Here is a 13,979-nt window from a genome sequence, read left to right on the forward strand (position 1 = left end):
TGTACCCCATCAGTCCAAACAGTTATGAGACTAGATTAATAAAAAGTCGAGAAAAGTGAAGATGGTGGAGTTAATGCTACGGGTCTTCTACATAGTCTCGCCCCACTTGAGTATAATGCACAAAACATTTGTACAACCAAGTGAAACGGTCAGGAAAGTCCTTCTTTGTGATGTTCAACTCGCATGTCACATTGGCTCAAATGTCGGTTATATTGTCAAAGCATTGACCTTCATGTAAACTTCTGCACTTTCTCCTTTTGTGGTAGATTCATGTAGATAACACCAAGTCTCTTCATCTGTGATGATTTTTTCCAGAAAACAACCATCTGCATTTTGCATTTAAATCAAGTCACATACATAAGTCCACATGTCTTTTTCTTTTGTGTTTAAGAGTTGAGATCTGTGGAACAAATTTTGCACAAATTTTTGTCTTCTTCAAAACGCTCTGGAGAATGTCTTTAAAACTTGATTTAAAGAGGTTGTTTCATTGTGATGTGTGACACTACAGCATTGACACCATATGGCTGAACAATCACTACTTAACACTGCCTGCTCACAGCTGACTGTACGAGTGAGCATCTGTTGTTTACAGCTGACAGTTCGAGCTGCCACTATAGTTACTGCACTGACATCACTTATATGCCGAGAATAAAATCAGTCTCGGAATTTTTTAGGTGGTCGGTCTATTAACTATCTGTTATTAATCTTCTATTACTAGCTTCATGTCAACATGATCATAATGATATATGTCGTACGACAATATATATTTGTCTGTCATAAGACTAAAGGTCTGTTTTCAGTGAGTGTTGCAGTTGTTATGCAGCTAATAAGCCTATCACAGAATTGTTTTGTCACCACAATGATAGTATATAAAAATATGTGCACAGATAGTAAAAAATTGATGAATGATAAAATTTATAGCAAGACACAAAATTATCAGCCGATTGCAGTCACATGCACATACATCTGCCTGTGCACATGTCACCTTTAGTTACCCAGTTGATTTACATTTTGTGGGAACAACAAAGCAGAATGGTCAACATTGTCAGTCGTTGAGAGTTGGACTCGGATAGTTTGTTCAGTAGGGCAGTTGCTTGTGAAAGGCAAAAGATCCCAACTTCGAGTCTCAGTCTGGCTAACAGTTTTAATGTGGCAGGAAGTTTCAGTGTCAGTTTATGTTTCAAATAAGTGAAATGGAATTTTCTAAACTGGACAGAATGCTTCATTTCATACATGTACTTACATGAAGGTAGCTAACAGCCTTTCAGCACTTACAATACTATCATGAATGATATTCTGATAAGTGATAAAAGACTAAATAATTGCAAGTAACATACCAAAACTGTTGACCACTATTCTGGTGTAGTTCCAGAATCATGACAGCTGTGATCTCTAGATTAGCTTTTCACATATCATCCACTAATGAAGTTTTCATTCTCTTTCGTGTCCCTGTCAATGACTCAATCCTTCCATTATCTCTTCTAGTCCTAAATTATTCATGTTCTCCCAGAATTTTCTTGCCATATTAATATCAATTGTAATTAATTTCTGCAATCTTGGCTTCATGTATTGTAATTGGGGTTCTTCAGTAGAGCTATATAGGTGAAGCTATCTTTTTGATGCTCTGTTTTGTGCATTGCTGCCTGTTTTGACTTTCTGTATTGGTATTGTGCTTTTAATTTGACCTGTATAGGTCAACTGGTGTTTTTGATACCTCGTTTCATTAATAGCTATGATTTTTGACTAACTGGGTAGCTCTTGGCTTAGCAATTGAGCTGAACAGGTGAAGTGATAGTTTTGATACTACACATCATTAAACTCTCTTGTAATGCCGCAGTTCAGAGGTCTCTGATTGTTTCAGTTTTGATACTACACATCATTAAACTCTCTTGTAATGCCGCAGTTTAGAGGTCTCTGATTGTTTCATTTCTGCCTTCCACACTGCCCACATTTTGCAGCTGTCCTCTCCACAAATCTGTTGTGCATGCCTATTGTAAATTTGCAAAAGGAAGTTAATAAGATATGTTTTTTATATTTATTTTAAAATTATGTGGATTTTCAATTTACTGCTTTATGTCAATGGGACTTTGTTTGAGATCTTTGCAATAAAAACAGAACACGACTCTGAATCCCAGACAGAGGGTACCAGTTTGTGTTGATATTTTTTTTCATCTTTCTACAAACTCTGACAATAAAGTTTGGTGAATAGTCCTGTAACATTAATGTATATGAACTATGAACTACAATTAGCTTACTGTCCTTCGAAATATTCACCTCCCATAACTATGCACCACTGAGCTCGGCGATGTGTCCTGAAAACTTTGCACAAAGTCTTCCGTTGGGATGGTATTCAAAAGCCACATCATATTTTGTTGGATGTCAGGAATATCGTCAAATCTCTTTCCTTTCAATGTGAGTTTGAGTTAAGGGAATAGGAAGAAGTCTGGAGGATTGAGATCCGGCGAGTATGGTGGATGTTCAACTTGCACCATCGCATTTTCTGCCAGGAACTGTTTCATGATATTGGCTGTGTGTGGCGAGTGTTATCATGAACAAAAAACTGGAACATTGTTGTATTTCCTGGGATTGTACCCTGCATAGATGTTGCAAGAAATGGGTCAAAATTTCAACGTACCATGCAGTGTGCAACTGTGTTTCCCTAGGTAGAAATTCTTTATGGATAATGCCTTGACTATCAAAAAAGGAGATGAGCATGGTTCAGATGCGTGATTTTTTGGCTCTGACCTTTTTCCGATGAGATGATGTAAGAGAACGCCATTCGATGCTTTACCGTTTCGTTTCAGCGTCGTACTAGAGACACCAGGTTTCATCCTCAGTGACAATACGATTCAAGAAATTGGGTGTGGCATCCACCATTTCGACAAAATCCTGTGGAGCCTCTAAATGTGCCTGCTTCTGATCATCAGTCAAGTGATGTGGCACAAGTCAACAACATATTTTTCTCTTCCCTAACTCCTGGGTAAGGATTTGTCACCTGAAACCATGGTTCATCTGCAGTTCATCTTCTATCATGCGCACCGTTAATCTAGGGTCATTCGTGATAAATGTCCTCACTTTCTCAAGGTTTTCGCCGCTGACGGCGGTCGCTGGTTGTCCGCCATGGGGATGGTCAGAAACACTTTTCTGGCCTCCTTGAAATGGGCGAACCACTCGCACACACACTTCCCGGACAGCGCTTGATCCCCATAAACACGTACCAGCATTCCGTCCCCCCCCCCCCCCCCCCCCTTTGCCCAGGTGTCTTGCCAAGGTTAAAACAAAACTTTAATTTGATTATTTGCCCGTTCATTGTCCTGTTCTCAGTTCAGAACCAATGAACTAAACAAGCACTTCATCCAACAGGTCTAACACAGAATACACATGATGCTCAACTGAACTATGGTGTTGGCAGGTTGTCAACACGAGCGGTTTCGCAGGTGCAGCATTGTGAGTCGCCAGTGTTGCCCATTTGACCATTCTGACTTCATTCACCAACCTTTATTGTCAGAGATTGTATTATTAGCAACAACTGTTATTAGGGTTTGTACCAGTACAGACAAGACCTGTATCCACTTTTTTGAGAACAACTGCCTAGTTGCCTGTGTCGTGTGTTGCATAAGATTTTCTTTTGAATACTCTTGTTATCCAAACTCTCAGCACACTGTGAGGTAACTGTGTCAGAGCACTGCTGTTGATAGAAGTGTTTGACCAGCTGTGCCTGCTATGCTGTCTTTGCTTTCCTCTTGTTTCCTGATGCCTACACTGATATTCTGTGAAACTTGCAAACCCTTGTAGTTTTAAGCCTAACAAGATTTGCTGTCCAACAAGATTTTAAGTAGAAAAATTGCTAGACCCCTAGTCCTGCTTAAATTTAAACTTTTATTGCTGTTTGTTATATTTTCAGTGTCATGTTAATTACATTGTTCTGAAAGCTTGGAGCTTGCACCATGATGCTGGTCCTGCTATATCTCATGTCAAGATTATACTCCAGCCAGTGCACAGCACAGGCTGTTTAAGTTCTTTGGTGCCAGTGTTCCTCGTACACCTCCTCAGCTCGTCTGATAGTGTTCCACACTTATGACCCAACAACGACACAGAGTGCAGTATTCAGATAGCTAGGTAGCCTTTATTATTATAGAGTCAGTGGTTTGGCTTCATTGATTAGAATGAAACACCTCAGATGCTATATTTTTGTAGCACACACTGATTTTTCTAGAGACTGAGCCAGCTCTTGAACCATTCCACACTCGCAGTTGATTTAGGCAGTATTGCTAGTTTGATGTTAATTTGTAAATTATGTGGAACAAATATGTCAACTCCTGCAGTCATGTTGTTCTTGTCTGACAGTAAATGTAAATGCTGTGTGACTAGGACCTCCCGTCGGTTAGACCATTCGCCTGGTGCAAGTCTTTAGAGTTGACACCACATTGGCGACTTGCATGTCGACGGGGATGAAATGATGAGGATAAGGACAACACAATACCTAGTCCCTGAGCAGAGAAAATCTCCGACCCAGCTGAGAATCGAACCTGAGCCGCTAGGTATGACATTCCATCATGCTGACCACTCAGCTACCAGGGGCGGACTGTCTGACAGTGTATGAGCACTACAGATAAAGAGGAGGTTGCAGTGTGTATATTTTCTGTGAACACTGTGAGTGGGTGTTCTGTTATTCTCCCAACTAACACATTAAAGAATGTTAGATAGTTCCCATTTTCATCATTTATTATTATTATTATTCGTTACAGTCAACTTTGGACTACGCTAAGCATCAGTCATTTCTTGTGCTTTTTCTTGCGTTCTTCCCAGTACTTCTTCATTTTTTCTGAGTGGGCTTCTTTACGTTCTTGCGACCAGGTTGTTCCCGTCTTCTTTGATTGCGTTCGGTCTTTGAATCCCTGTATTTTGTTGATGGCATTCCTATATTCCATTCTGTTGTAAACTGTCTCTGATATAATGTTCATTTCTGCAATGTCTTCTTTTACTTCTTTCAGCCAGTTAATTTGTGTCTTTCTGCTTTCCATGTATTCCAGGATTTTCTTTGCCGTTCTTTCTGGTGCCATTCTTTTGACATGCCCATAGAAACTCAGTCTTCTCTTCTTAAAGGATGTTGTCAGTTTTTCAATTTTCTCGTATAACTCTTTATTGGATCGCAATTTATAATCTTGTCCATCCTTTTTAGGTCCTAAGATCTTTCTCAGTATTTTTCTCTCTTTTATTTCCAATTTCTCCAACAGACGTTTTCTGTTCAGTGGGATGCATTCAATCGCATACAAACTTTCTGGTTTTATTACCGCATTGTAGTGCCTGAGCTTGGCATTGATGGAGATCGACTTTTTATTGTATACATTTCGGCATAGCTGGTATGCCGTTTCCATCTTTATTGCTCTTTCCTGTAGTGAAACATTTGGTAACCCTGTCGGTGTAATCCATTCCCCTAGATACTTAAATTTATGGACTCTCTTAATTATTCCATACTTAGTTTGCAATGTCTGTGTTGGGTCTGTTTTGTCCTGTATCATCAGTTCTGTCTTTTCATACGATATTTGTAGACCTGTCTTCTCAGCGATCTCATGCAGCATTTCTATCTGAATCTTTGCTGTTTCGATGTCATCTGCCAATATTGCCATGTCATCAGCAAATGCCAGACATTCAATTTTTGTTTTATTTCTTCCTAACGTTATCCCATTTTTCACTCCAGCTTCTGCCATCTTCTTTCTCCATTCCCTGACCACTTTTTCAAGGACAATGTTAAACAACAGTGGGGAGAGTCCATCCCCTTGTCTAACACCTGTTCCAATTACAAACGGTTGTGACAATCTACCCAAAAACTTCACTTGCGATTTTGTTCCCGTAAGGGTTTCCTGGATTAGACTTCTGCTTTTATCATCAATCCCAAATTCTTCTAATGTGTTAATCAAGGTTGGTCTATCAATAGAATCATATGCTTTTTTGAAGTCTATGAATGTAATTACTAGATTTTTCGATGTGCGTGCGCGAAGTTGTATTATGGAGAGTAGACTGAATATCTGTTCACTGCATGATCTTCCTTTTCTAAACCCAGCCTGATATTCACCCAGTTCTTTCTCTACTTGATTTTCAATCCTGTTTTGTAGTGCCTTGGATAGGATCTTATAGGCCACTGATAACAATGAGATACCTCTGTAGTTATTTGCATTTGTCCTGGCACCCTTCTTATGTAATGGATGAATCAATGCTGTCTTCCATTCCTCCGGAATCTTCTCTGTATTCCAAATTTCTTCAAACAGCGCCTCGAAATTATTTATTAAGTTTTCTCCTGCGTATTTCAGTAGTTCCGCGACTAACGAATCTTTACCAGATGCTTTATTGTTTTTCAATCCTTTCAAGATCTCTTTAATTTCTTCTTTATTAGGTGGTTCAGAGTCTGGTAGCTTATTCTTAGGCTTCTCAAATGTCAAGGTTTCATCAGGTCTTTTGCAGCTTAGCAGCGTTTCAAAGTAGTTCGCTAGGTGTTGGCAATTTTGTTCCACACTGGTGATCAGATTTCCTTTTTCATCTTTGAAGCAGAGTGTCGGTGGTTTATATCTTGTTATTGTAGTTCTGAATGTTTGAAAGAAATTGCGTGTATTGTTCTTAGAAAATTCATCTTGTATTTTCTGTATTTGTTGTGTGTCATATTTCCTTCGTTCACTTTTAATGATTTTCGTCGTTTCACGTCTTTGCGTTTTGAACTGCTCCCAGTCAGTTGGCCTTTTGGTTGAGTTGTATTTCTCCCAAGTTCTGGCTCTTTTCTGTAGTGCTTTCTCACAGACCTCATTCCACCAGGGATGCTTTTTCTTTTTGGTTAGTAAAATTCTTTGTTCCGCTACGTCTCGTATTGAGGTTGCAATTTCTTCCCATTTGTGACTTTTGATTTTATCTGTCTTTTCCTTGTAGTCGTCTAAGACTTGCTGATTGAGCATTAAGTCCTGTACTCTATATTTGGCTATTTTTGTTTCGTCACTCTTGTGACTTCTTTCTGGTGTTAATTTCATCTTAATTTTGGTCAGATAATGGTCAGAATCAAAGTTGGCCCCTTTCACCACCTGTACATCTTGAATGTCCTTTGAATTATCATAACTTATTGTCACGTGATCAATCTGGAATTCGCCAAGTAATTTGTTCGGTGATTTCCATGTTGTTTGTTTTTTGGGATTCTTCTGGAATTTAGTTGTCATAATGTTCAATTTGAATTTCTCACAAAACTCTACTAATCTCTGGCCATTCATGTTAGTTTTAGTGTGTGCTGTAAACCTCCCTGTGCTTTTTGATAATTCGTTTCTTCCAATTTGTGTGTTAAAGTCTCCTAACAGAATTGTAGTGTGTTGCTCAGGGATCTTCCCTATTGTTTCTTCCAGTTCCTCCCAAAATGTCTGCACTTTCTCTGGATTTTGTTGGTTGTCTTTATTTATTGGTGCATGGGCATTTATAAGTGTGTACTTTTTATTTTTATTTCTGAATGTTATCAATGATATTCTTGGTGATTTAGATTTAAATTCTAGTACCTTAGTAGAGAATGAGTTATGTATCACAAATGCTGTGCCATATACCCGAAGACCTTTTGTATTCTTTACTATCTGTGCTGGTTTCCCTTTATAAATCCTGTACTGGTCTGCCTGTACTGTATCCTCATCTGGGTATCTTGTTTCTTGTATAGCCAGAACTTTTAGTTTGTGTTCATCCATTAGTTTTGTCAGTTCTTTTTGTTTACCTGTTCTCAGCATTGAGTTCACGTTCAGTGTTCCTATGAACGTTTGATGTCTGTTCCTATGTTTAGCGTTAGGGATCCTAGGACCCTCCGACTGGTCTGTTGCGCAATGATGCTGGGCCCCCGGATCCGAATGCCCAGCTTCGGTGGTATTACCACCACGGGGAGGAAACTTTCTCATTGCACCTTCCATTTCTGATACTTGGTTAAAGCTGTTGTTTCCAGAGGTATACACCTCCTTCCACTAAGACTTAGCTCGCTACACTAAGAAGTTAATTCAGGCCGCTCCTCTGGAGTACAGACGCCTTTCGCAGCCGCTTCTCTGAAGTACAGACGCTGCTGATTGAAGATAACTCTTCCGCTCCAAAAGCCGTTGGGACATATAGTGTCTTCTTCCGCCTTCTGGACCGTTGGTTAATCTTCACCTTTTCCGCCAGTTCCGCCGTTCCGATGATCTTCATCTCCGCCTTCACTGCCGTTGAGGTCTTCACCGTTACCCTGGCAAGGGACCCTTACGAGGTACTATCACCCGGGCCAGGTGAACCAAGGTTTTTTAACGAGGTTGTTACTCCTCCCCCTCCTCCTTTTTCAACCGGGCTTGGGACCGGCTTTGGCGGAGTTATTTTCATCATTTGTAATTATTCCTTACATGCATAATATATTATCCATGTCTCAGTAGAAATAAACTCACTTGATCCTATCGGAATCCACTGGTTTTACTGCAGATAGAAATATCATCACAATTCCAATAAAATATCACAGCTCAGTTGGAGCCCAGGCATACATAAGATCATTGTTTGCACTACATAAGAAAGATTGCTAGGTTTACTGTCAGAATATTGTGTGTAAAGTTGAGTTCATTTGTTTACTAGTTGAATAAGTGACACGTCACAGAATAAATGGGAACTGACTTAATTTGTAGGTGTGGCCAAAGGACCAGACAACTTTACCAAGGAAGGCTAATCAATTAGATGGCAAAGAAAATAATGCTGATACTTCACAGAATGTTAAGGTAAGTTTTCGGTAGAATACCACCTTCTGGTGGTGTTGTTCATTTGTAATAGGATATGAAGTAACTATGGATAATGCTGAAAGTGAATCTTTTGGGTATCCTCTGAACAGTTATCAGAACACACAGTAAATTGCTGACACTGTGACTAAAACAAAATTATTAAGGTGCAGCATGTATAGGATATGGGAATACTGTTATGCCTCAGTATAATTTAAACTAGCAGACGATGATTGTATGGATGACTGAGTGCCATTGATAGAAGTTGAAAGAAATTTTTGGCTGAAGCTTGTAAACTTTGCAGGAAGGGAGAAGAATCCTTTTGAATTATTTTTCTTTTGAACATAGTCATAGGTTGTCGGATTAAGTAGCTATGGTGTTGAAAGTAGGTGATAGACTTTGCAAGGTTTTGTTCCCCCAGCATTCTAACATACAGAAGCTGGACTACTTCAGAGCAAGGTTTGGACTGTACAAGCAGCAAGCGAGTAATAAATAATATAATTTGGATAAATATCAACTCAGCAAATCTGTGGTGTCTCATAACCATTTATGATTTGTTATTGTGGAACACTTGCACCATTTCATTTCAATAATAATTCAGTAATGATGTGACTACATAAGAAGGTAGTTTTAAATTACTGAGTGACTATTCTGGGCAAAAAGTCCCCCTGTAGCAGCCAACAGACAAGTTCAAAATGAAATGATATTTAGGAAAAGAGGCGCACACATGCAGTATAATGTGGATCTAAAATTCATGTTCCCTCCCATTAGGGATTAATGTTCTGTAATTATAGTTGTAGGATGCCTTGTTCCTACCTGCAAAGAATGTGAGTGAACTTAAGTTTGTGAAAAATTCATAAAACTAATTAAATAGGCATCCTTCTATAGTGGTCATATCATCTGCATGTAGATGATCCTCTTGCCAATGGATGAGTCACAGTAGTAGTCAACTTAATATTCCCCTTTTCAGCAATTCTATCAGCAGTTATTGCTTTAATGACTGCACAGTTCAAAGTAAAATTCATTCTCTATGTCTGCAGTTTTATGTGGTAGTAACAAAGCAGGAAAAGATAGATCGCTACTTACCATAAAGAAGACATGTTAAGTTGCTGACTGTCACAATTAAAAGGCACTTACATAAAGTTTTTAGCTACAGCCTTCATCAGCAAAAGAGAAACATGCACCATTTATACATGCACACCTCATGCACACATGACTCCCAGCTCCAGCATCTCGGGCCAGAAGACAACTAACACATGGAATGCAAGCGTCAATCTGTAGGGGGTGGTGAAGGAGAAGGGATAGTAATGTACTGGTGGGGAGAGAGACAAATGCTATCGAGCAGCGTCTGCATGGACTAGAATGCCAATAGATACAGGATAAAGAGGTTGTTGGGCTGGGAAGTGGAGAAGAAAGAAGAGGAACAAGAAAATATGGATGGTGCATTGACAGAGGGCGGCAAACAAAGAAGGTGGATGATGAGAATGGGGAGGAGATGATAGGACAGGGGCGGAAACTGTCAGGTGGAGGGTGTGTGGATAGTATGTTACCACACCTTAAGGCCAGGATATTTATGGGAGCTGAGAATATGTTGTAAGGATAACTCCCATCTGCGCAGTTCAGAGAAGCTGGTGGTGGAGGGGAGGATCCAGATGGCTCGGGTAGCGAAGCAGCCATTAAAATCAAACATGTTATATTCAGCTGCATGCCGTGCCACAGGGTGGTCTACTTTACTTTTGGCCACTTTGGCAGTGGCCATTCATCCAGGTGGACAGCTGGTTGGTAGTCATACAAATATAAAAAGCTGTGCAATGATTGCAGCAGAGATAGGTAAATGACATGGCTGCCTTCACAGTTGGGCCAGCCCCTGATGTGGTAGGATAAACCTGTGACAGGACTGGAATAAGATGTGCTGGGTAGGTGGATTCGGTAGGTCTTGCACCTGTGTCTTCCACAGGGATATGATCCTTGTGGAAAGGGGTTAGGATTCAGAGTAGCATAGGGCTGGACTAGGATGTTGTGGAGGTTGTGTGGGCGACAGACCACCACTTTAGGAGGGGTGGGATGTATCTCAGGTAGGATGTTGCTCATTTCAGAGCTTGATAAGTGATGGAGGGGACACTCCTTTGTGGGTGGTCTTGGGGGTAGTGGAAGAGTGGGGGGTGTGAGGGAAAATGACATGGGAGATCTGTTTGCAGACTAGTTCTTGGGAATAGTGCATGTGTGAAAGCCTTAGTGAAACTCTCAGCATACTGAGCAGGGTGTTCTTGTCACTGCAGATATACCATCTCTTGGTGGTCATTGCAGATATGCCATCTCCTGGTGGTCATTGGGGCACAGCGTGTCTGCAGTGACAAGAATGCCCTTGCACAGTATGCTGACGATCTCACCAAGGCCTTCACAAACAGGCAATATCCCCCAGACCTAGTCCGCAAAGAAATCTCCCGTGCCATTTCCGCTCACACCCACAATCCTCTCACCATCCCCAAGAACCAGCCACAAAGGAGTGTCTTCTTTGTCACTCAGTACTGTCCCAGACTGAAACAGCTGAACCTCGTCCTTTGCCAGGGCTTTGATTACCTATCATCATGCCCTGTAATGAGGGACATCCTACCCAAGATACTTCCCAACCCTTCTAAAGTGATGTTCCATCACCCACACAATCTCCACAATGTCCTAGTCCAGTCCTATGCTACTCCCAATCTTAACACCTTTCCACAAGATTCATATCCCTTGGAAGACAGATGCAAGACCTGCCCAATCCAACCACCCAGCACTTTTTATTCTAGTCCTGTCACAGGTTTATGCTACCACATCAGGGGCCAGGCCACCTGTGAAAACAGCCGTATCATTTACTGGTTCTCCTGCAATCACTACACAGCTTTCATATTGGTGTGGCCACCAACCAGCTGTCCAGCAGGGTGAACGGCCACCACCAAACTGGCCAAGTGTAAAGTTGACCACCCTGTGGCACAACATGCAGCTGACCGTAACATGCTTGATTGCAATGACTGATTCAGTGCCCGAGCCATCTGGATCCTCTCGTCCACCATCAGCTTTCCTGAACTGCACAGATGGGAGTTATCCTTACGACATATTCTCTGCTGTGTTGGCAGAAGAGCCAACACCGTGTTGCTAGAGGAGGCCGAAATGCACGCGTTTAATTACACGCAGACTGGCGTGAGGTCTGGAACATTACAAGGAAATGAGAACTTGGAAAAACGGACGCAGTTGCTGTAATCCTTACTTTAATCCATAATTGTAGAACATCGCTCTTGATGATGCATGCTTCACAATATAAATATCAATTGAATACGGCGCCTTGCTAGGTCGTAGCAAATGACGTAGCAGAAGGCTATGCTAACTATCGTCTCGGCAAATGAGAGCGTAATTTGTCAGTGGGGGCGAGTGCCAGGACGTCTCTCTAGACCTGCCGTGTGGTGGCGCTCGGTCTGCAATCACTGACAGTGGCGACACGCGGGTCCGACGTATACTAGCGGACCACGGCCGATTTAAAGGCTACCACCTAGCAAGTGTGGTGTCTGGCGGTGACACCACATTCTCCGCTCACATAATTATCCCAGCCTTAAAGTGTGGTAACATGCTGTCCTCACCCTCACCATCCAACAGTTTCCACCACTCTGTCGTGTCATCTCCTTCCCATTCTCATCTCCCACCCTCTTTGCTTGCAGCCCTCTGCCAAGGCACCCACCCATCTTTCCCATGTCCTCTCCTTTTTCGCTCCTTTTTTTCTACACCTCCCTGCCCCATAACTTCCTGATGCTGTGCCTGTTGGCATTCTGGTCTCTGCACACTCCACCAGACAGCATTTGTCTATCTCGTCAATCATACACTACTGTTCCTTCACCTTCCCTGCCCCCTCCAGATTACTGCTTGCATCCGATGTGATAGTTGCATTCCAGCTCGAGATGCTGGAGTTGGTGGTCATGTGTACATGAGGTGTGCTTGCTTGTATGTATGAATGGTGTGTATATCTCTTTTGCTGATGAAGACTGTGGCAGAAAGCTTTATGTAAGTCTCTGTTAACTGTGCCTCTCTGCAACTTAAAGTGTCTGCTTTGCAGTAAGTAGCAATCTGTCTGTCCCTACACTGTTGATGTTCCAATTTGGACTTCTCTTTGTTTCATTTCTTAGTAAGGATGATTAACATTAGGCGTCAGCAGAACATCACTGTCAGATGGTGATGTGTATTGATAGAATGTCGACATAGTGTAACATCATGCTGCTTAGCTCAGTACTGAAAAGTGACAGTGAAAAGTCGTAATGTACAGATTTGCAGAGATGATGGGGGGTGGATGAATTGCCACACAGATTACTGGCAAAATTCATAATAAATATTAATGATAGCTATTGCTAATTAGACATTGTTAATTAAGTTTTCCACTTTGCTGGCAAAGAAATGTAGAAGAATATGAAATATGTCATCAAAATATCAACGTTTATTTGTTTGGGAAAATACGTTCATGCAGGCACATCACACAGTTTTCAGAAGATAATAAATAATTCCTTTTTACTTATTCTTTGTGATTTCAAACTACTAAATAACATTAAGGGAACTGTCTTTTTCTCCTTCAGCAGAGCTGACTTTTTCACTGTAGACGAGACTTTTTTTTAATTATCATTATTTCTTCTATTTGTAATCTTATTTATGCTCAATGGAGGCTTTTCTTTGTGCAGTTATTGTAAAATTTAAATCATTTCTCACTTTCAGATATTTGTTCTCTTCTGAGGAAGAACTCTCATATACATGTCCTCATGTAACCTACTTATTATGTCACAAAAGAAAGCAAACAATAAAACAGAGATGGACAGCCATAAGCACAAAATCCACTACTATAACGTGAGCTAGAGCATTGAAAATAGGTTAACTTCTGATGTTGCAGACACCACCACCATTTTACTGTGGTGTTGGAACTTTCTTCCCAAGAATCCTCAGTGGTGACATTTCATTCCATTTTGTCGATGGCCTATGCAAATGCCGCTGTTTGAGATGCATCATGCAATGATTTGACACTGTGTTCAGTTCTCTGACATTCATTGTGAATTAGGTTGTAATTGATGTTCATGGCAAACATAGAAAAACATAAACTATGTGTTCAAAGGTATCTGGCCACCTGGCTGAAAATGACTTACAAGTTCATGGCGCCCTCCATCGGTAATGCTGGTATTCAATATGGTATTGGTCCACCCTTAGCCTTGACGACAGCTTCCAGTCTCGCAG

At 41.0% G+C, this 13,979-nt stretch overlaps 1 protein-coding gene across 2 annotated transcripts in view; it reads left to right on the plus strand.

The window, feature by feature from the left end:
• Positions 1-13,979, plus strand: part of LOC126262865 (zinc finger protein 184-like) — a 367,123-nt gene that overhangs the window by 199,359 nt on the left and 153,785 nt on the right. For both annotated transcript variants that reach the window (XM_049959732.1, XM_049959733.1), the window contains one exon: positions 8,652-8,741. In XM_049959732.1, the coding sequence (XP_049815689.1) occupies positions 8,652-8,741 (90 nt within the window). The remainder of the gene's footprint in view (positions 1-8,651; positions 8,742-13,979) is intronic.

This window comes from Schistocerca nitens, chromosome 6 (genome assembly GCF_023898315.1).
Source record: "Schistocerca nitens isolate TAMUIC-IGC-003100 chromosome 6, iqSchNite1.1, whole genome shotgun sequence".
Taxonomy (NCBI): Eukaryota; Metazoa; Arthropoda; class Insecta; order Orthoptera; family Acrididae; genus Schistocerca; species Schistocerca nitens.